Source organism: Gymnodraco acuticeps, unplaced genomic scaffold (assembly GCF_902827175.1).
Source record: "Gymnodraco acuticeps unplaced genomic scaffold, fGymAcu1.1, whole genome shotgun sequence".
In the NCBI taxonomy this organism is placed as follows: Eukaryota; Metazoa; Chordata; class Actinopteri; order Perciformes; family Bathydraconidae; genus Gymnodraco; species Gymnodraco acuticeps.
Window position 1 is genome coordinate 208,556 of NW_022990966.1, and position 21,373 is coordinate 229,928.

General features: G+C 40.0%; 1 protein-coding gene across 2 annotated transcripts in view; it reads left to right on the plus strand.

Annotated features, from left to right (window-relative positions):
• Window positions 1-1,415: 1,415 nt before the first annotated feature.
• Window positions 1,416-21,373, plus strand: part of slc7a14a (solute carrier family 7 member 14a) — a 35,536-nt gene continuing 15,578 nt past the window's right edge. The window contains exons 1-3 of one of the 2 annotated variants that reach the window (XM_034235397.1): window positions 1,416-1,614; window positions 1,836-2,032; window positions 20,175-20,713. In XM_034235397.1, the coding sequence (XP_034091288.1) occupies window positions 20,407-20,713 (307 nt within the window). In that variant the 5' untranslated portion in view covers window positions 1,416-1,614; window positions 1,836-2,032; window positions 20,175-20,406. The remainder of the gene's footprint in view (window positions 1,615-1,835; window positions 2,033-20,174; window positions 20,714-21,373) is intronic. The other variant, XM_034235398.1, reaches the window with a different exon arrangement.

Sequence of the window (21,373 nt, forward strand, 5' to 3'; positions counted from 1 at the left end):
TTTATTTGTTTAATTTCTCAAGAGCAACCAAGATGGCTGCCACAAGCAACAGTGCTGCTGCAATGGACAGGAAAGAGGTTTCAAACACACACACAAACAATTTATAAGCAATTCAGCTGCATAAATACTATCTATGGCAAATAACACAGCCATCTGCTGAATATTTGATCAGACATCATGTTAATAATTCATCAGCAGGCCTTTACGTGACTCTCACTGCCTCTGCCCTTAATGGAAAGGAATGTTGGACAGTAGGGAAGCGTTTATTCTCAGGATATGAATCCCCAATGTTGCTTAAAGGCCCCTCTAAAGTAATTTAAATTATTTAATCCATAGAAAAGGTCACATGCCTGGAAAAGGTCCAATAGTCGTTTAAAGCTCACGTAATTATTTTTGACAGTGTGACCTATACCATCAACTTTGCAGTGGTGGGGATAATTTGTATCTGCAGCTCTCTGTGGCCAAATATATTGATCTCCTGTATCACTGTAAAACAATTACAAGGAAAATGACATTGTGAGGTGGCAGAATAACACTTAAAGTGACATGTTAAGAGTGTTGTGGTTCACCTCTCACCTTGCTTAAGAGACTCACTGAAGACAAACCACAAGGTATTTGACATAGATGCTATGTGTGTATTAACAACAAACAATTAAGTGAACTGGTGATTGGATATGTGCCATCACTGTTGAGCAAATACATAATAAACCTTTAGAAATCTGTATACAAATAATCCTTATATTAAAGGTGGGGTAGGTAAATTTGAGAAACCGGCTCGAGATACGCTTTTTGTTATATTCCATGGAATGCTCTTAACATCCCGATAGCAATGAATATCTTAAGTGCTTTGACAAAAAATCCATACAAAAATGTCATCTGTGGAAGCCGTGGTCTGTGCACAAATTTATCTCGTGCCCTCATTGGTCATGTGCGCGTTTTTGTGTGTTGGAGGAGGGGCTCTGTAAGGAAGTGGCAGATTTTTTCCGGCTGTGTATTTTCAAATTCTAGCGCTGGTTTCTCCAAAATTACCTACCCAATCTTTAATTTGGCTCAATTAATGCTTTACAATAAAAAAAAGTTTGTTGTGTTCTTTGACTAAATGGCATAGATATCAAAAACACTTTTAGTAAATAAGAAAATAAATGAATCACCCATTGACACACTTTTATTTAATTTATTGTAAGAGGGGTAAAACAACATGGAAAAATAAAGCGATACAAAAACTGAATTAAACCAGTACAACTTCAGTATAAAGTCCGAAGTAAGTATGATGTACCATGACGTAAAGAACATAGGGATATACTGGGCCCATTGTGGCGATAATCCTCGTGTCATGGTGTTCACGAGGGCGGACTGGAACAACGACGTCCGGTCAGTTTGGTGTCTCCTCGGTCGAGGGCAGAACAGGAAACAAACCGGGTGAATAATACACCGTGTCGGCGGTCACATGTCGTGCAGCGGGCTCCTGAATGATTTAAAGCTTTTTACATCATCGGCCTCACCCTCCCTCCCCTCCGCCTCCCTCCCTCGCGCTGATGCACCGCGCAGCCCGGAGATGCTGATGCTGGTGACCGACTGCAGCATCCGACATGGGCATCCTTTAATCCCGCCACAGTGAGTGTTTTTCCTTCACTTTTCTCTATCCCATGGTTATCTCAAACTACATCATATCACTGTCAGTGTCTCCCTCTCACTTCTCCTCCTCCCCCTTTGTGTTGTCTACATTTGTGCAGTTTTTTGTGTGTGTGTGACATGGCGCATAACGCAGTGTCCTCGTAGAGGTTTAGTGAGTCCGCGGAGTTGACGGAAATGTCGGTCTCTTCCTGTATGCGCAGATCACCTTAGCGATGGGCGTCTTTGCGTGAGAAAAGAGAAAGGAAAGGGAGAGTTTAGGGCGGGTGTTGTCGCTTCTCCCAGCAGACAAGAGCTGCAGCAGGCTGCGTTTGGAGGGTCGACCAGAGTACAGGAAGAGACAGAGGGGCGGCTGGGACCCACAGACACTGGTGGGACGTTTAATAAAGTGTTTCTGCAGGTGAGAGCATGAGCAGTTATTGCTTTTTTGGTGTATGTTTAGGTGTGTCCGAGGGAGAGGAGAGGAACAAAGATGGTGAAAGTTGTTGTTGGACTGGAGATGAGAGAGATAGACGTTCAAGGCTCTAGAAGTGGAGAGGTATAGAGTTATGTTGCCTTGTCTGTCCTAATAATACTATACTATATAAAGTAATATAGTATAAATTATCATAGGACAAACAGTCTATACTTAACATTAACGTGTTTTTGCAAAGGCTGAATGGAGGAAATCCCATCTATCCATCTATCCATCTATCCATCTATATCTATCTTCAAATTCAAATAGCTTTATTGGCATGACGACATACAGTGTGGCAGAATCAGCTGCAACTACAACATGAATCTATATGAACACATTTGGAAAATATTATTGGGTCTATATATACATTTTGAACAATAGTAGATTCATGTGTTTTTCTTTACACAGAAAACAATAGACCTTTATTTAGCTTGAATAAACACACTGTCTCATCTATCTATCTATCTATCTATCTATCTATCTATCTATCTATCTATCTATCTATCTATCTATCTATCTATCTATCTATCTATCTATATATATATATATATCTATCTATCTATCTATCTATATATCTATATATATATATCTATATATCTATCTATCTATCTATCTATCTATCTATCTATCTATCTATCCATCCATCTATCTATCTATCTATCTATCTATCTATCTATCTATCTATCCATCCATCTATCTATCTATCTATCCATCCATCCATCCATCCATCCATCCATCCATCCATCCATCCATCCATCCATCTATCTATCTATCTATCTATCTATCTATCTATCTATCCATCCATCCATCCATCCATCCATCCATCTATCTATCTATCTATCTATCTATCTATCTATCTATCTATCTATCTATCTATCTATCTATCTATCTATCTATCTATCTATCTATCTATCTATCTATATATATCTATCTATCTATCTATCTATCTATCTATCTATCTATCTATCTATCTATCTATCTATCTATCTATCTATCTATCTATCTATCTATCTATCTATCTATCTATCTATCTATCTATCACAAAAACAGTGTTTTAGTATACTGTGCTTCTGTACGCATCTGTGTGTGTTTGCGTACGTGAGAACAAGAGCACTCAGACACTGAAAGCCTCAAGCTGTGGAACTGGGCTAATCCCTAATGACATGACCAGCTCTCCCTTCCTCTATCTGCCATAAGGTCTCTCTTTTCCCCCCCTTATTAATTCGTTTTTGTGAGAACGTGCTGTCCATGGTGCTGAAAACAGTCATCAGCACAACGCTTGCTAATATGCTCGAGCTTGATGGCTGTCACCGCTCAACAGGTGCCTATTACTAACCTAGAGAGTGCATAGAAATCAATCAAAACATTTTTTGTTGTTGAACGCATTCACTTTAAATTGGAGGTTGCGAATTCATGCTAGAGTTGTGGAGGTTTTTTAAGGAATTATATTGGAAAATTATTGGCTATTAAGGTCTTTGGCTGACAAATGCTGGGTCAATATTTGTAATGGTATAGGTAATATTAAAAGAAAAATATCTATGGACATGCACACTGCTTGAGTTTTGTAAATAGGCCTACACAAGGGTGGTATTTCTAAAGCTAAATCCTGTGATATTGCACTGCTCAGCAAATCCATAAGCTGTACATACATTATAATGAAGAGTTAAACTGGGCCCACTGCAGTTCTAGCCAGATCAAGGAGGCCAACCAGGAAGTAGTAAAACATGGTAATGATGACCTGGAGGCTGAAAACAACAACAATAAAAAGAACAGAAGATTATGTAACTGACCAATTTAGCAATTATAGTTTGTCTACCAGCATAACACACACACACACACACACACACACACACACACACACACACACACACACACACACACACACACACACACACACACACCACACACACACACACACACACACACACACACACACACACACACACACACACACACACACACACACACACACAGCCTGTAGACCTCCAGGTCTCACATCCGAGGACTGTCACATTAAGGGCATCACCATGTGAGGACCCTGGGGTGCGTTGACTTGCTCCTTGCTCAAGGGCACTTCAGCAGTAACAGTGGGCAGTGGGCACACATCATTTTCAAAATAACATTAAAGTAAGGTTTTTTGTTTACTATATACTTTCCCTTTTGAGAGTTGTTATTTTGGTTACTCAGTGTCTGCTGGAGTTTCTGAATGATCTACAAAGGACCCATTATTTGTATTATTATTATTATTTTGTTCTGCATTGCCCTCCTCGGTATAGAGAGTCAAGAAATAATAGGCAGCAAGGGAGGAAGCCAAGGTGCAGCAAAGGTTCCCAGCTATCTTTACCTCTAGCCCAGCGGTGTCCAATCTACGGCCCTGGGGCCAACTGTGGCACATTTTAAAAGGTCCACACCTGAAACTTGTGCTTCAGTAATAATGTTCTTCTTGAATATATTGTAAAATATATTACACAGTATTCATATTGTGCAATTCTTCAATAAATTAGGTCATTTCAAGTTATTTGCATAACAATCTTTAATAAATATCCCCGTCCTATTTCCCTCCTTAATACAGGGCTGTGAAGGGAGACTGAGAAGCAATCTGAGACTTCTGTTTTAAGGGATGGGCTGCCAAAAAGAAAATAATGAAACCCTGTAAATGGAAGCTGTGATGTAGGCTGTAGGGCATTTGATTGGTTTTGCTAAGTTATAACTTAACTGAGGTATTTTACCTCACATCTAGTGAGTGACCTAGCCCTTATGTATGTGGCCCACTCTAAGAATACAATCTTGAGTATTGAGGCTTTTTTTTCATGCAGAAAATAAAATATTTTACTTTCTCTAGTAACCATAACAGAATGATGACACATGTTCACGTTTAGGGTGAAGGGAGAAAGTAGAAACAAAGCACCCAAAGTGACTTTCGGTTTCTCAGCAATCGTGTTTCTGTCCACCTCACGAATGTAAATCCAATATTCATCCTCCTTTAGCTCTGTTTTCAGTCTCTTCCAACTCCTGAGGGAAATATGTGCCTCTTTAGCAGTTAAGTACTGCACAATGTTCACCAGTTAGTCAGTCTGTCTGTTTGGTGCTGAGCAGGTAGCATGTAGATGCCTGCCATGGTCCAAAAACAATGCTGTGATAGGAGTGAACCAAAATATTAAAGCTGAACAATATTCTAAAATATGCCATTAAGCCTTTTAACATTTCTGATAATAATTTTCCAAAGGTAATTTCAATTATTACTCTTTTTTATAATGGCACATTGTCTTTTAACCATTATTTTATACATCCTTACTATACAAATATTGTCTGTTCAAATTAAGCCTAAGCCAAAACATATGGTCACTGCAGGGTTTATGAAATGCTGCTGGATTCTCATTCATCCTTATTAGAGATAATGGATGCTGAATGAATGTGATATGTGTGTTTGTATATATAGTAGGGCTGTCAAGTTAACGCGTTAATAAAAAAAATTAACGCCACTAATTATTTTAACGCGATTAACGCATGTGTATTTTTTGTCCTCGGCCGCCCCGTAGTTTCAGAGCGCATCGAGTTTAAAATACCATCTACAAGCTGATGCTGACAGCCCCGCTCCTGCCGCCCGCTTGTGGCAGACCACACTTCCACGCTCACCGGCAGGCACCGACTGGCTATTGGGAGGACCGGGAGGGTGTGTGTATGTGTGTGGCCCGAGCGAGAGAGAGACCTTACGTGCATTGTTGTTGTTAGCATCTGGTGCTAGCTAGCTGTGCTAATGGATAGAAGGAGCTGTTTAAATGAAAACAGAGGAGCGACATTTCGCCACAACTGCGCCGAGCACTTGACTTTATGCAGGAAGCCAGACAGTGGGACATTGTACGAAAAGTCAGCACACTCAGCACGGATAGTGCGCAACATGATTGCAGCGTCCAGGTAGGTTATTGTATGAGAGAGGTTCCAGGTTGAATTGAGGCGAATATTTGTAATGTTCAGAGGTTGTTGTGTTTAATATTCATCAGAATATTTGTCATTGTTCAAATGATAATAAACATTAGCATAAAGCATATTTGTCCACTCATATGTTGATAACAGTATTAAAAACTTAAAAAATATTCCTCTAAGGTGCATTTAGAACAGATAAAAAATGTGCGATTAATTTGCGATTAATCGCGATTAACTATTTTAATCGACTGACAGCCCTAATATATAGATACAAGTCAGATACTCAAAATCATAGAGGCTTAAATGTATGTTTATTTGCCTCCTTTAAAGAATTTATCATAAAAGATTGTCATTTATAACAGAACATACTTAATATAGTTGTGTGCTCAGTTCCCTCTTATGGAAAACACACACACACACATGACCTTTAAGCCTACATTTATGAATGGCCCCCACCACCCTTTTCTCCATCAGATACTGCTGCTTAGCCCTGACGTCAGTGAACCTGCCTGCGCATAAAGGCTATTATAATCAGGACCTCACACACACTCACACACATTGCATCCCTTCCTTTGTCTCAGTCAGCAGCACGCACGCACACACACACCCCTAGATGATTGGCTCAACAGGCTCTAAAAAGAGAGAAAAGAGTACAACAGACGGGGAAAGCAGACAGTGTGTGGGAGGTGGGCGGCCTTGATCATTATCATTATCATGTAATCCGATCACTGTTATAAATTTGGGACTGTGGCTTCTTTCCTATTGGCGTATCAGTAGAGTTGCTTTTTACCTCCATCTCTTGTTCTTCTGAGTGGATTCTGGACACGATGCTCCAATCTTCCCTTTGTTATATTGATAGGATAAGGAGGATTAACAAGGAACATGTTGATTCTCTTACCTTCAATGGAAAGTGAGTTTGTATAGGCTCCCGTCATTTAAAAAAAACATAACATTACGGCCCGTCCACACTACAGCTTCAAAAAAAGCTTGGAGCTGGGCGCGTCTGAAGCTCCACCAACAACCAATCACATGAATCTCCCGCCCCTGACACACAAGCAGCGGTTTGATTGGCTAGACCTTGTACTGGCATATGATTTGATTGGCTGGCGCTGGCGTCTCCGACGTCAGAAGTTGAACATTGTTCAACTTCTGACGCCGGAGACGGACCGATATGCTACCCACAATTCAGTTCGGCGAAAAGCGAGGCAACGTGACGTCACCCCATTCAAAGTGAATGGGCAGACGCGTTGGAAACCGTTTTTGAAGCTGTAGTGTGGACGGGCCGTTACAGATAGTGACAATCTGTTGCATTGACAAACAGTCAATCATTTAGCAGATGCACAAAGAAGTTCCAGTTGTAAATCGGATAGAATGGAAATATTGGCATGTCTCTGAGGCTTTCCCCTATTATCCCCGTAATAAGTCTCCCCCCATTCATTTCAGTGGGAGCTTCACAAAGGACAGCTACAAGAAGTTGTGTAAAACTAACCCAATATTTAACCCTCTTCAACTCCAACGGACGAATGTAGTTTTCAGCATGATGTATTTAGTTTGTCAAGGCACCAGTACACAGGGTGGGTAGCAGCTGAAATACGTCTTACAGGAGGCGGCACACCTCTAGTAGAATAGTTGTTATGAAATTCACTCTGCACTGAACACACCATTGGTCATTAATGTGACAGGAGAAGAAACAATTTCACTGGTATTGTCTTTTCTTGAAGAGTTCAATGTGAGAAGTAAAAGCTCATAAAACATTTCTGCTTTTTTATTTCTTTGAGACAAAACTAATGCTTGGAAACCCTTTATGCTCCACTTTTATGTTAACAAACTAATGGACCCCCTTAAAATGTATTTTCTTGAGAAGAGTGAACAAAAAAACACTTAATAGTTTTTAATAGCCCCAAAATGGCTGCTAGGATGACACCTTTACTTAGTATATTTTCTGATGGACTTTACTTCACAAAATATACATTTGGATCCACATTTGATGTTAACAACTTTTGTAGATGCCTTTTTAAATAAGAACAAGATTCTGATATCAGCACAGATACTTCTGACAGTGCTTTATTAAAATAAATAGGGCTTTATTGATCTACATCAGTCCAAAATGATTTAATATCAGACAATATAGTCGGTCTGCATTGATACATTTCAAGATGACTATTGGTAGCTCACCTTTCATTTTCAAACTAAATAAGAACAGGCTGTTGATCTTGTTGTTGGTGCAAATATAAGAAGTCAAAATTGTTGGATTGGAAAGCTGGTTGCCAAACAAAAACTGGAGTCCAATGAATATGGTTGCTTTGGTAGAGTGTGAAGCACATCAAGGCCATACTCTGAGAAGAGACGGAGAGAAACATAGAAATCAGACGGTGAGAGAATGAAGGGGAGGAAATACACTTGAGGATGTGGAGAGGGTAACAGGTGATGGAGGGATCGATAACACAAAGGGACCGTCCATTGTCAGAGGACTGTTTGAACATAGTGAGCAGTCAACACAGCAGGGATGACATTCATTTCCTGGCAAGCGATACACGCTGATAAACAGGCCAGAGAAACCAGAGAGGGAGGGGCAAGGTTAGCGAGAGTGACGGCAAACAGATTGATACTGTATCTAATGGTCTGTGACAGGTGCATTTTTCTCACGTCGATCCAAAAGACCACGCAGATATATTTTCATGTCCTGATGCGAGATGGAAAGCTTTCTCAGATATTAAAGAACCACAACACTGACGCAGAAATGATGATCATTAGCTAATTAGATCAATGAAGACATTTACGCAGAGCTGGAAATATCTTCTGGCAATATTTCCTTCCTCCCATTAGAATAGAAGCATTTATTGTCATTATACAAGTACATAGTAAATGATGTCTAATTGTCACCAGTAGTTCATGGTATTGGAAAGAGGTGGAAGAAGTACTCATATTTTATACTTAAAGGGGACCTATCATGCAAAATGCACTTTTTGATGTCTTTTATACATAAATATGTGTTCCCGATGCGTCGGGGAACTCACGCAGCGTCAGAAAATAAAACCCTCTCTCTTTTCCTCCGTACCCAAATCTTTAAAAGACGGGGCGGATACAGATTTGCTGCCGATCTGACGTAAAATCGGCAGCGGACCCACAGAGAGTTGCTATCAGAAACAATGCCGTGTTTTGGACGTAATCTCATCTTTGTTTACATTAGCAAGCCTCGCTAACACTCAGAGCTAACCTGTACTGGAGAGAGCATGTGTTTAAAAAGCAGGAAATAAAAAAAGGAACTCACCTTGTGATAAACCCGCAAGAGAAAAAGCATTTGAGCTCCATACTGCTTCAGAAATAATCTTTGATGTGGCGTTTTGTCACAGCAGAATTTAACTTTATCTCCGGTAGAATTCTGATCAGGCATTAGCTCCGCCTCCTCTTTTTTTATTTTTTTCAAGCTAAGGACCCAAAATCTGCGTTTTTCTAACAGGGCTGGAATAGAGAGGTATGGGCAGTATGACGCATGGCTACAATGGGGGCTCTGTTTGATATTTTAAGCAAAAAACTTCACAGACATGTTTTGTATAGGTATGGCCCTACAATATATGTTTCCAATATAGCATAATAGGTCCACTTTAAGTAAAAGCAGCAATACTAATCTTTAAAAATACTCTATTACTACTATTACAAGTCCTGCATTCAAAATCTTACTTAAAGGTGGGGTAGGTAAGTTTGAGAAACCGGCTCGAGATACACTTTTTGTTATATTCCATGGAATGCTCTTAACATCCCGATAACAATGAATACATTAAATGCTTTGACAATAAATACATAAAAAAATGTCGTCTGTGGAAGCCGTGGAACTGTAAAAAGCACGACCAACTGGATGGCCTACCTGCCTGTCAACCTTCCATCTGTGCACAAACTTATCTCGTGCCCTCATTGATCATGTGCGCGTTCGTGTGTGTTGGAGGAGGGGCTCTGTAAGGAAGTATTGAAAGTATTTTCAAATTCTAGCGCACTCGAGTTGGTTTCTCCAAAATGACCTACTCCACCTTTAAGTCAAAGTTAAAAAGTATTGGCATCAAAAAATATTGAAGTTCCACAAGTCAAAAGTACAATGCCTAATGATCCATTTCTGAGTCGTATATTAAATTGCTAGATTATGAAAACAGAACAGGTCATCACTGCTAGTCTGAGCTAATGTTAGTGGCTTTATATACTACTGCTGGACATTTCAAACTATAATTATATGTCAATTTATATTTGCTAGTTGATTTATATTCTGTATTTGCTAATTATCTGAAACAGTAAGTAACTAAAGAGGTCAAATAAATGTAAAGGAGGTAAAAGAACAATATTTTCTTCCTAAATGTTGTTAAGTAGAAGTATTTGAAGCATAAAATGAATGTACAAGTACCTTACAATTGTAACTGGGTACATTACTTCAGTAAATGTACCTCATTAAATTCTACCACTGTTATTGGAGCTCCTTAATGATTAGTCAGCGTATCAAAGAGCCAGTTTTAGGGCAGGTTTTAAGTCTGCTATTAAACTCTATCTCTGCAGTCAAGGTTTAAAGTTGCGCATCAAGTTAGTTGGAGTTTATTCTCTGAGTTTGAAACGACCCTGTAGCTTTTTAGAGCTTTAGGGCCTTCAGACAGAGGCATCATCGGTACGGATGGTTAGCCAGGAGCCACAGGCAGTGACACTGTTGTTTGTATTTATCTTGCAGTCTGGAGCCAGAGCCAGTGTGCTCAAAGCTCCAGGCTCACTGGGTGGCATTAGGGGAAGATAGATGTGGATGGGGCGGGCCAAACTTTGAGTGAACCGGGCTGAAAGGTCAGTCTTGCAGAGCTATTAAAGTCTGCCGCCTGGCACCTGCGCCAACACTTTCCATCTTGGAACATTTTGACCGAAAGGAATGATACGCCTTAAACTGAGAGACAATTGCAATATTTATTCTCTGTGTCTTCTAAATTCTTAAGCATTAAGCAACACATCTAGAGTACACATGAACAGGCTTGAGCCTTATGGTACAAATGTGAGAATAATTAAAAAGCCTGACATGAGCCAGATATGTTGAGTCAACCAGTCAGACCGCCAAGCGAGTGAAGCAGAGGGACATTTGAGTTTTGCCTTTTACCAGTTCCAACAGTGTGGATCAACAGATTACTCTAAATGTTAAAATATCAAAGCATGCTGGATAGTGTCAGCTGTCATTAATATGTTTATACCAAAAAAAATTGTTTCTTTCATCTCTTGGCATACTGAATATCTGGCCTGTGTAATGGCTGTTTTGATGTATTCCATGTTCAAAGACCAGTGAACAGTCTCATTGGATGTTTCTCAGTTGTTTTGCTTGTGTTCAACTCAATTAATAAGCCAGTACAGCCAGGAGGAAGGGGGAGTGGTAGATAAGGATGTATTGGAGTATTTAACAGCATGGAAGCATAACAGCATTATCTCATGTCATACATTGGGTCTGTTTGTGTATTCTGTATTCTAGTGTATTTCCTGTTTCTTTTGGTACCTTGCGTTACCTCTTAGATTAGTCTTTGCCCCCCAAATTAGGGGGCAAATTAGGGCGGTTTTGGCGCAGTGGTTAGAGCGTTGGTCATCAGATCAAGGGGCGTTGGTGAACTCCAGTTCGAATCCCGCCTCAGCCGCCACTGCGTCAGGCCGTTGTGTCATTGGGCAAGACACTTTACCCACATTTGCTCCTGTGGGTAATGTCCGCAGTAATGACTCTTACATGTCTAATACTAAAACTGTGTACTTGTAAAGCGCTTTGAGCACCTGTAAAAGCGCTCTAATAAAAAATGTAATACATTATTATTATTATTATTAAATTAGCTGGAACATGTACAGTTTGATATGAGTTAATCAAACAAAGACTATATCAGTAAATGGCAGTCAGGCAGCCATCTCAGTGAAACTGATGAGAACATGACATTATTCATAGAAAATCTGCTTCTGAGCAGCTTACAGAGACAGAGATAGTTCATGTGTTACTGATGAGCCAGACAAGAGAAATCAACCTGGAAAGAGGCTATTTTTCTCTTTTGTGTAAATGAGGGATCAGATTCATTAAGCCTGTCGGATAAAGCGAGCCAGTCAACCAGGCAGTCAGCCAAGCGAAGGAAAATCAGTCTCCATGTATCCACTTAATATCCAGATATTACTGCTCAAACCGTATCCGTAAGACTTCTCTAGTATTTTCATGGTTTGTCGTTGCTTTTAAAGACATGACATTTGATTATTTGATTACACAAAGACAAGTCGTTTCTTTAAAGTTGACACAATAATCAATCAAGCAAACAATATTACAAATCAAATTCATTTCTTACAGGGCCGTACTATATATACCAATAAGGTCTAATGGAGTATCTGTGATGGATATGAATTGATTGACTGCAGACTGTATGTTGCTCTAAGCAATGCTGTTTAACACTCCACAGAGGACGGCCTCATAAATCTTGAGGCACTGAAGTAGAGCTGTGCACATAAATTATGCACATTCACTTTTAATTTTTTACACATTGCACCGTCTGTATATCCAGCTATCTATCTTTAAGCACACATATATTATACACAGGATAGTGGGCTGGTTGTGTAACATTGTTCTTTACTGCCAGACAGGCAAACATACAAAATGGTCAACACGCTAATTTTCTGAAATCATTCTACAGAAAAGGTGGAAGTGCTGTCACTTACTTTTGCAGACACCAAAATACATGACGTTGACCTAATACTCACATTCATTATATATGTTGAATAAATAGAGATTGTCTTTGCAATGGTACTAAATAAAAAATTGTTTTATACGTAAATTGCAATTTATTTAAAATGCCAAGTTCAAGGAACTGCCCTGTCACTTTGATCATACATGGAAGTGGAGCCTATATTTTAATTTAAAAAAGATTTTCTTTCAATAACTAAATCAAATTTATATTTACATAACATTACATACATTAATATAACACTGAAATGGTAAAAAAAAAACGCTAATTATTATTAATAATATCAAATAAATGTCAGTCACCCAAAATTACGTCATTGGTGTTACTGCTACACAAAACGCTTTTATTTTGAAGTAATGTACTGTCTCTGAAGTGCCTCCTGTAACAAGAGATCATTTGAGGCAGTGCACAAAGACATAAGGAAAGGCAGATACTTCTTACTTTGTTTGTTAAAGGTGTCATTTTATCTTCACATTTTACATGCGTCTTTCAAGTCTGTCATTAGTGTTACTCATTGCATAGCCCTAGGGGTGAACATTGTAATGGGAAAATGTATTGTATTGAAGAGTTAAACGATTTTGATATTGACTGAAGCCATATTTGGTCTGACACATGGCAGCCATTTTGTTAAAATGGTAGTGTTTTCTCCAAATTGTCACTGGTGTTACTCTTCTTCCTGGTAACACCAGTGACATTCCTATACAAATAAGCTTTGTATAAAGTATACAAATAATAAAAATACTTTAAGCTCTACTTGTTGTGGATTCATCAAGTTAAGAGTTAGTTATTGCTATTTAACAGGTTTTAGATGTTTTTAGAAGGAATATATTTCAGCAGATTTGTATCACCCAGATTCCACCTTTTCTGTAGAATGACCTAAAATGCTGATTTTTAAGCATGTATAACACTCAATGTTACACAATGTAATCTTAAGTTTAGCATATTAGCATGCCAACATTTGCTTATACGCACTAAAACCAAAGACTTGGGGAAAAAATAAGAAAGACAAATTTAAGTAGTGAGAAATATTTCCCTGACTTCTGGATTTCTGCAGGACGATGACGGCTACTTCCTGTTCTGTCTGTTGGCCATGAGCACAGGGCCGTTTGCCAGAGTCATTGTTTATGGGAGCTTGAGCAACGCAAGCCTGTTGCCAGGTTGGGTTTGAGAGAATCAGAAGAGCTCTCAGCCTTATTAAGGCAATGCAGCTCTTACTGTAAAGGCAGTGAGAGCTCAATCAGATTATTCATCCAGTAATTCAGACCCGGGCGGGGCGGACACACAGACAGGCTTAGTCACGGCTGATTAGGCTCCATGATGGATGCTCTGACAGCCCTGTTATCTGGAGAGGAAACACTAATGCTAAGATGCTAGAGGTGATTATGATGACAGGGATTCAACTATTGATCTTTAAACTGCAGCACTGGCCGAGTACATGATGTGTGATTTTTAAGTATATCGGAGAAGAGACTTGTTCGAAATTCTATTACACTGCTTATCCGTGTGAAACAAAGCTGCTGTTAAACACACCGGAAGTTTATTGACTGACAAGATTCTTCCAAATCTTTCTCTAACACGTCTTGTCTTTATTTTGCTGTGTGTTGCTGTGTGAAAGAGAATTACAGTTATTTCCATGGCTACGTTTTAAATATAACATGTATTGCCTTCGCCCACACTATGTTAAATAATTCAGTAGCTAACGTCGCCTCTGGGACTTTATTCTGTGCTCAGAAGATCATCACTGAGCACCATGATGCAAATGTTGCAAAGAAATGTAGCTTGAAGAAATAGTTAGACTTTTTGGAAAATATTTGCTCTATTGCTGAGGGTCAGATGAAGAGATCGATAACACTTTCATTTGCATCGTATGGAGCTGAAGACACAAGGTGCTTAGCCTAGCTTAGCATAACGACTGGAGGCAGGAACAAACTGCAAGCACAATAAAGGAGGCGTGTGGCGCAGTGGGTTGTGCGTTGGTGTTCGGATCAAGGTTCAAACCCCACTGCAGTCAACATGTCGTTGTGTCCCTGAGACACCTTTCCTGTGGGGATTGTCCACAGTACTGAGTATGTAAGTCGCTTTGGATAAAAGCGTCTAACAAGTGACATGTATTGTAATGCAATGTAATGTAAAGGACCCAGTTTTACCTTGGATAACCTCACTTTAATTACAAGAATCTACTTTGGACAGAGCCAGGTTTTCCCCTGCCTCCAGTCTTTATGCTAAACTAAGCTATTCGCCTCCTGGCTCCAGATCCAAAGTGCTATTGATCTTCTAATCTGTTTCTTGGCAAGAGAGCAAGGCAAGGCAAGTTTATTTATATAGCACTTTTCAACACAAGGCAATTCAAAGTGCTTTACAAAAAATGAAAGGCATTAAGAAAAGGGCATTTAAAATCAGTCATTAAAAAGAAAAGCTAATAAAATAAACATTAAAAGAAAAAATACATGGATAAAAGTTACAGTGCAGCAAAAGATTTTTTCCAAAATGTCAAAGTATAATTAAAAGGCTGTCTGCATCAGCCACTGCAATGTTACTGAAAGCTAGAGAGCACATACCTTACACACATCTCATGCTTTAATTATATTAATAGAAAAGTATACACATTTAAACTTGATAACACAGAGTAACCTAACATCATGTGATTCCTGTACTGTTAAAGTAAGTAAGTGATGCCTGGGTGGGTATGTACCTGGGTCTTAATCTGCACCGGATCGAAAACCGCATGGCCTTGGTGGATTAAGAGGTTAGCATCAGTTCAGATTGCTGAAGCTCCGCGCTGCATTTGATCCACTCCTGACCACTGTGACACTGACCTCCTAACATCATGGGGTCCTGTTTGGGGCCCGTGGTTAGCTCTTTTCAGTAGTATCTAACTCAAACCCAAATGTGGCAGAGCCCTGTGCAATGTTCAGGCAAACAGATGTTTTGTTTGTTGTTAGTGATTTAACATGTAATTCTATTTAATCATTCCTTGTTTAGTTTAATTGTAGAGTTAACTGTGAAAACCTTATTTTATAGAAGTCACATAAACCTTGGTTAAATGCTCTTAGTCTAACCTTTATCCCTGCCTGGAGGACTGTGTTAGTGAAGTGAAGTCCGTTTTCCAGCCAGCGCTGATGGAACACCTGCTGCCACCGCGCTTTGTGCAGATCGTGTTGTTGATCTACGACTGTTCAAATAGCTCCACCAGCACAGGGCAGGTGGTGGTCAATGAAACTAGAAGGAGACCATTAAAATGTCACAGATGTTGAGAAAAACAAGCTTGTGATATTGAATCACGAAAGGCGGTGTGTGTGTGTGTGTGTGTGTGTGTGTGCGGTGTGTGTGTACGTATTTTGTTCTGAATGGACACTTTTTTTTCCAGTTTAGCTGATTGCGATTGGAGACGTGCAAAGGTATCAGTCTCCAATTATAGCTGTTAAGGGCTGTCTGGCCATTTCACACAGACACACACACACACACACACACACACACACACACACACACACACACACACACACACACACACACACACACACACACACACACACACACACACACACACACACACACACACACACACACACACAATGCAATTTGTTCACCCTTTCACCAATGTTAGTCATAGGGTGAATGAACTAAAAAGCCTAATTTCATTTTGTGTGGTATTAACTCGTAGACAGCATGATAGAATTGTTGTTGCTAAATTTAAGAGAAGAACGCTCTTACTAGTGCTGTTGGGAATCTTTGGGACAATCTCACCTTAAAAAATGTTTTTAATTCAGAAATCTTTACTTGAATCAATGAATAAAATGACCCACTGTTTCAGAGTTGTTATTATAGCAATCAAGCCAAATCGTTCAGTCGTGTTTTCAGACCACTTAATTGTAATATGAAACACAATAGGCCGTTAAAGGGAATAGCGCCGTTTTTTGAAGTGGGTTTGTAAGAGGCACTTATTCTTAGTCAGTGTATTACCAGTACAGTATGGCTGCCATTGTTTGTACTTCATTGTGGACTGTTACTGTGTTCCTTTGGTGAATCCAAACTCACCCTTTGAAACACAAAGCTCACACAACAACACAGACCAACTGCAGTCACAGGCCGAGGCAGCAGGAGATCAGCAAACCTGTGATCTTCCTGTTTTTGTCAAAGGTGTCTGGTGGCTTTGAAGAGAGATAGCGACGGGGCTGTCTGAAGGCAAGATTTATTTTAGGTGGTTCAAATCAAATGTTCTCTTACCCCCGTCATCAGCAGTACATTGCTTTGCTCCTGTGACGGTACTCCTGTCTCAGTATTGCCATAACGTCATCTGCTGGGCCCCCCACTGACACTTTACCTCAGCCACAAACTCTATGCATTTCATTAATGCACACAATGCACAACAATATTTTGTATTACTGCTGATTTTTATTCCATATTTTATTCCTTCTATCCCAGTGTTTCTCAAACTTTTTCATACCAAGGACCACTTAACCAATAAAAAAACACTCACGGACCACCTTACTCCACAAATATCCCAAATCACATCGTTTTTCTAGAACAGATTACAAATTGCCTGAAAATGGTACGAACAGTTGGCAACATGTGTGACGAAGGTGTTGCGCTGGGCTATATCATGCAATAGAAAGTGAAACTTAAGCTCGCTCCATTGCGGAGATATTCCCGCGAGTGTGCGGAAAACTTAAATGTATTTATTTATTTCAAATGTGAAATTTTACCAATATACTCACGGACCACTAGGGGGCGCTCACGGACCACCAGTGGTCCGCGGACCACACTTTGAGAAGCACTGAAATCTATCCCATTCCATTGCAATGTAAATACTGTTATATTTTACTATATTTAAAATTATTTTTTATATTTTTTCTAGTTCTCTATCTGTGTTTTTAATTCTTGTTTTTATGCACCATGACTAGGGATGGGTATCGTTTGAAATGTATCGATTCCGATTTCGATTCCGGTTCTGCTTATCGATTCCGGTTCTTATCGATTCCCCGTTTCGATTCCAAAATTGTAAAATTAAGAGGTCAAACGTTTAGATAACAAAAATATATTTATTCTTAAAAGCTTTAACTGAAATTGTTACTAAAAAATATACATGCAATACAAATGTATTGCACAATAGCTGTGCTTTATTTTAACTGAGCTATGCCTGTGGCAAGCTATTAACAGGCATTACACTTTGCCTTTTCTTTTTCTTTTTTAGTGTAGTGGAGCCTCACTTCAGAGTGTTTACCGCGACCTATCTTTGGTGTTATGAAGTGACTGAGCTCGTGAAATGTCTACGGGAGGGCGGGGGAGCATCGCTGCGGGGCAACTGTGGACCTCTGTCGCCTGTCAGCGCAATTTATATGATGCCGTTTAAAAAAATTAAGGGCGGTGCCGGCCGTCAGCGTACCGAGCCGGCCGTCAACGGCCCGCTGACGACCGGCCATTCTGTGATTCTCCAGGTCCGCCCTGTATTCCACCGGGTCGCCGCGGTGCAGACGGACCCGCTGGAATACAGGGTCTACCGCGTTTAGGAACCGTTAAGCAGAACCGAAATTGGGGTATTTTGTATGGGTACCCGGTACCCGGCATTTTCTTATCGGTTCTCATCTGGAACCGAGTTTCGGTTCCCAACCCTAACCATGACATCAAGTAAAATTCCTCGTACATGTAAACCTACCTGGTAATAAACCTGTTTCTGATTTCTGAACTACACAAATAAGCTAAAATGTACCTTTTTGAGAAGTGGTCCTCTTAATGAAGGTCAAAGTGCGACCAGACAAAAATAATTCAAAAGATCTTGTAACACGTTTTATTGGAAGAAATGTGCAAATACTCTTTATTTGCAGCCTGAAGTTTTGACCACGAGTCAAAGCAGGAGAAGAATGTGGAATTATTAACACTAAAACGGCTGCACTTGTGTTTGTGGGACAGTTCCATACTCAGTCAGGGTAAAGAGTGAAATCACATTTTTATTGCAGTATAATCAGGATGCAGGTGAGCTTGTGATGGGTTAATAGCCCCCGCTCCACCCCACACTCACCATCACACACAGATGAAATCACCTTTAGAGCTTTTTCTACCTCTGCACACACTCGTTCTCGCACTAAGTGCAGCGACAATAGCAGCCCCGGCGCTCTCTGGTTAAACAGCTGGGTAATTGCAGCCATTATTTGAGTGGCTCATATTAGAGCCGAGAGGCAGAGTGAGTGCACTGTGTGTGAGTGTGTGTTTGTTCAGTAACTTGCGCCTGTTCTTCAAAGTGGATGAATGGTGATTGCTAGTTCGCTGATGTTGAGTGAGAGAAAGAAAGAGAGACTATATTTGATGACAATTATAGCTCTCCTTTCAACAGCAGTTACTCATATGACATCAGAGGCTCTGTTCAAAAGCTGTAGTTAAGTATTTTATAGCCTCTGCGGTTTGAAGTAGTTTGAAAACGTTATACATAATTGTCGCAATTATTCTACACAAAAGAGCTTCAGGTATTTGATTTACTGCCTGCCTAGAATCCCATTCAGCTCCATGTTCCTGTTGTATGTTGTGCTGCCCACATGTTTAACACAGAGCCTTTTCCATCGGTTCATTCAATATGATGTAGAAAATATTTAAAACAACAATGCACAGTTTAGTGGCTTTTGCATTTTTGTTGCTGCAGTATAATTATACAAACCATTTTTATTTCTCTAACATTTTCAAGTCGAAAAACATAAATATGTTTCGTTTTTTTACAAAAAATATTAAAAAACTGAAAATAGCTAATTATATATATATTATATATATAATAACGGACCCTGTGAGCATCATCTCATTTTAGTTTGTCATATTTTATTTTTAAATGATGGCATTTTTTTTGGGAGGGGAGTTCTGATTTTTTTGGCTGAGATTTTATTTGTATTTTATTGGACAAATACAGATATATGACTGTTTTGTAACCTGTATTTGACAGGGTTACGTTTTAAATGTACAATCTTAAATGCAATGAGTAAAGGTAGAAAGGAGTACAAAACACATAAACTCAGGTAAATTGCAAGTATCTCAAATTTGTTATCATGTAAAGTATTACTGAACTACATGCATTCATAAAGGGAGCCTAAAATGAACCGGGACAATTATTCTGAATATAATGCCACCAAGCAGTAGAGTTAAATTAAATCCTGAAAGCCCTTTCTTTCTTCTCATCACATATGAGTACAGGTAAAGCCCCTTCTCACACTTAGAAACAAGAAAAAAGGGTTAGCATCCATTGCCATCTCTAATGAGCTTGGCTACTATAGCAACAGGGCTGCAGGCAGAGGACTGCTAATTAGTTGCTTCCTAGTTAGTTACGCTTTATTTGTGGAAAAATGTGTCTCCTCTGTTGGGCTCCTGTGTCTTGGCGTGCATGAAAGTAAGCATTGTGTGTTAGAACAATAATATGAGGCAATGTGCTGTGAAATGCTGAAACGATAAATCATGTTCCCTTTGTTTTCCAGATAGCTTTCTCACCATGTGGGGAACAACTACGATGGCATTTCACTAAACCTGGAAAAGAGACGAGGCAAGGGCAGCAACACAAAAGATCCTTCTTTTGAATATACCATCATTTGGAAAAGGAATATTCTTTTTCCACAGTGCGTCCAAGGAAACAGTGAACTTACCAAGAGTATCAAAGAACTTCCTGCTCTTCTTCCCTTTGACTCTGACCCTTGACCTTGAGCTCTCACTATGAGCAGTCTGTTAGTGAAGCTAGACCCTCGGAGGGTACAATGGGGCACCACGTGGAACACCTTCACGTCCCGCGTCCTGAGGACCAAACCGGTGGAGTCCATGTTGGATTCAGCCACGACGGGCACAGACGCTCATGGGACCAAACTGGCCCGGGTCTTATCCACCGTGGACCTGGTGTCGCTGGGCGTGGGCAGCTGCGTGGGGACGGGGATGTACGTGGTCTCTGGACTGGTTGCCAAGGAGATGGCCGGTCCGGGGGTCATTGTGTCCTTCATTATCGCCGCTGTGGCCTCCATACTGTCGGGTGAGAAAATGCACATTGCGACTTCTCTCCTGCCGTCCATTACTGTCTCTCTTTCACACACACACACACACACACACACACACACACACACACACACACACACACACACACACACACACACCACACACACACACACACACACACACACACACACACACACACACACCACACACACACACACACACACACACACACACACACACCATGTATACATCACTTCAGGGGACATTACATTGACTTACATGTATTTCCTGGAGACTTATCCTAACCTTAACCATAACCAACACATGCCTAACCCTAACCCTTAACCTAACCAAGTCTTCACCCTAAAATGAATGATTCCCCTTATGGGGACCTCCAATTTGTCCCCATAAGGGAGGCGAGTCCCCACACGTGACTATGTAAACAGATTTAGGTCCCCACAAGTATAGTAATGCTAGACCACACACACACACACATACACACACACACACACACACACACACACACACACACACACACACACACACACACACACACACACAAGGCTCACTATAACACATGAAAGGCCAAAGCATTAAGGTTACTGCCGTTTTTATCCCAATTAAACTGATATGATTTATATTTTTATTTATATGATTTTATAAGAGCCTTTTAATAACCCTGCAATACGATCAAGGG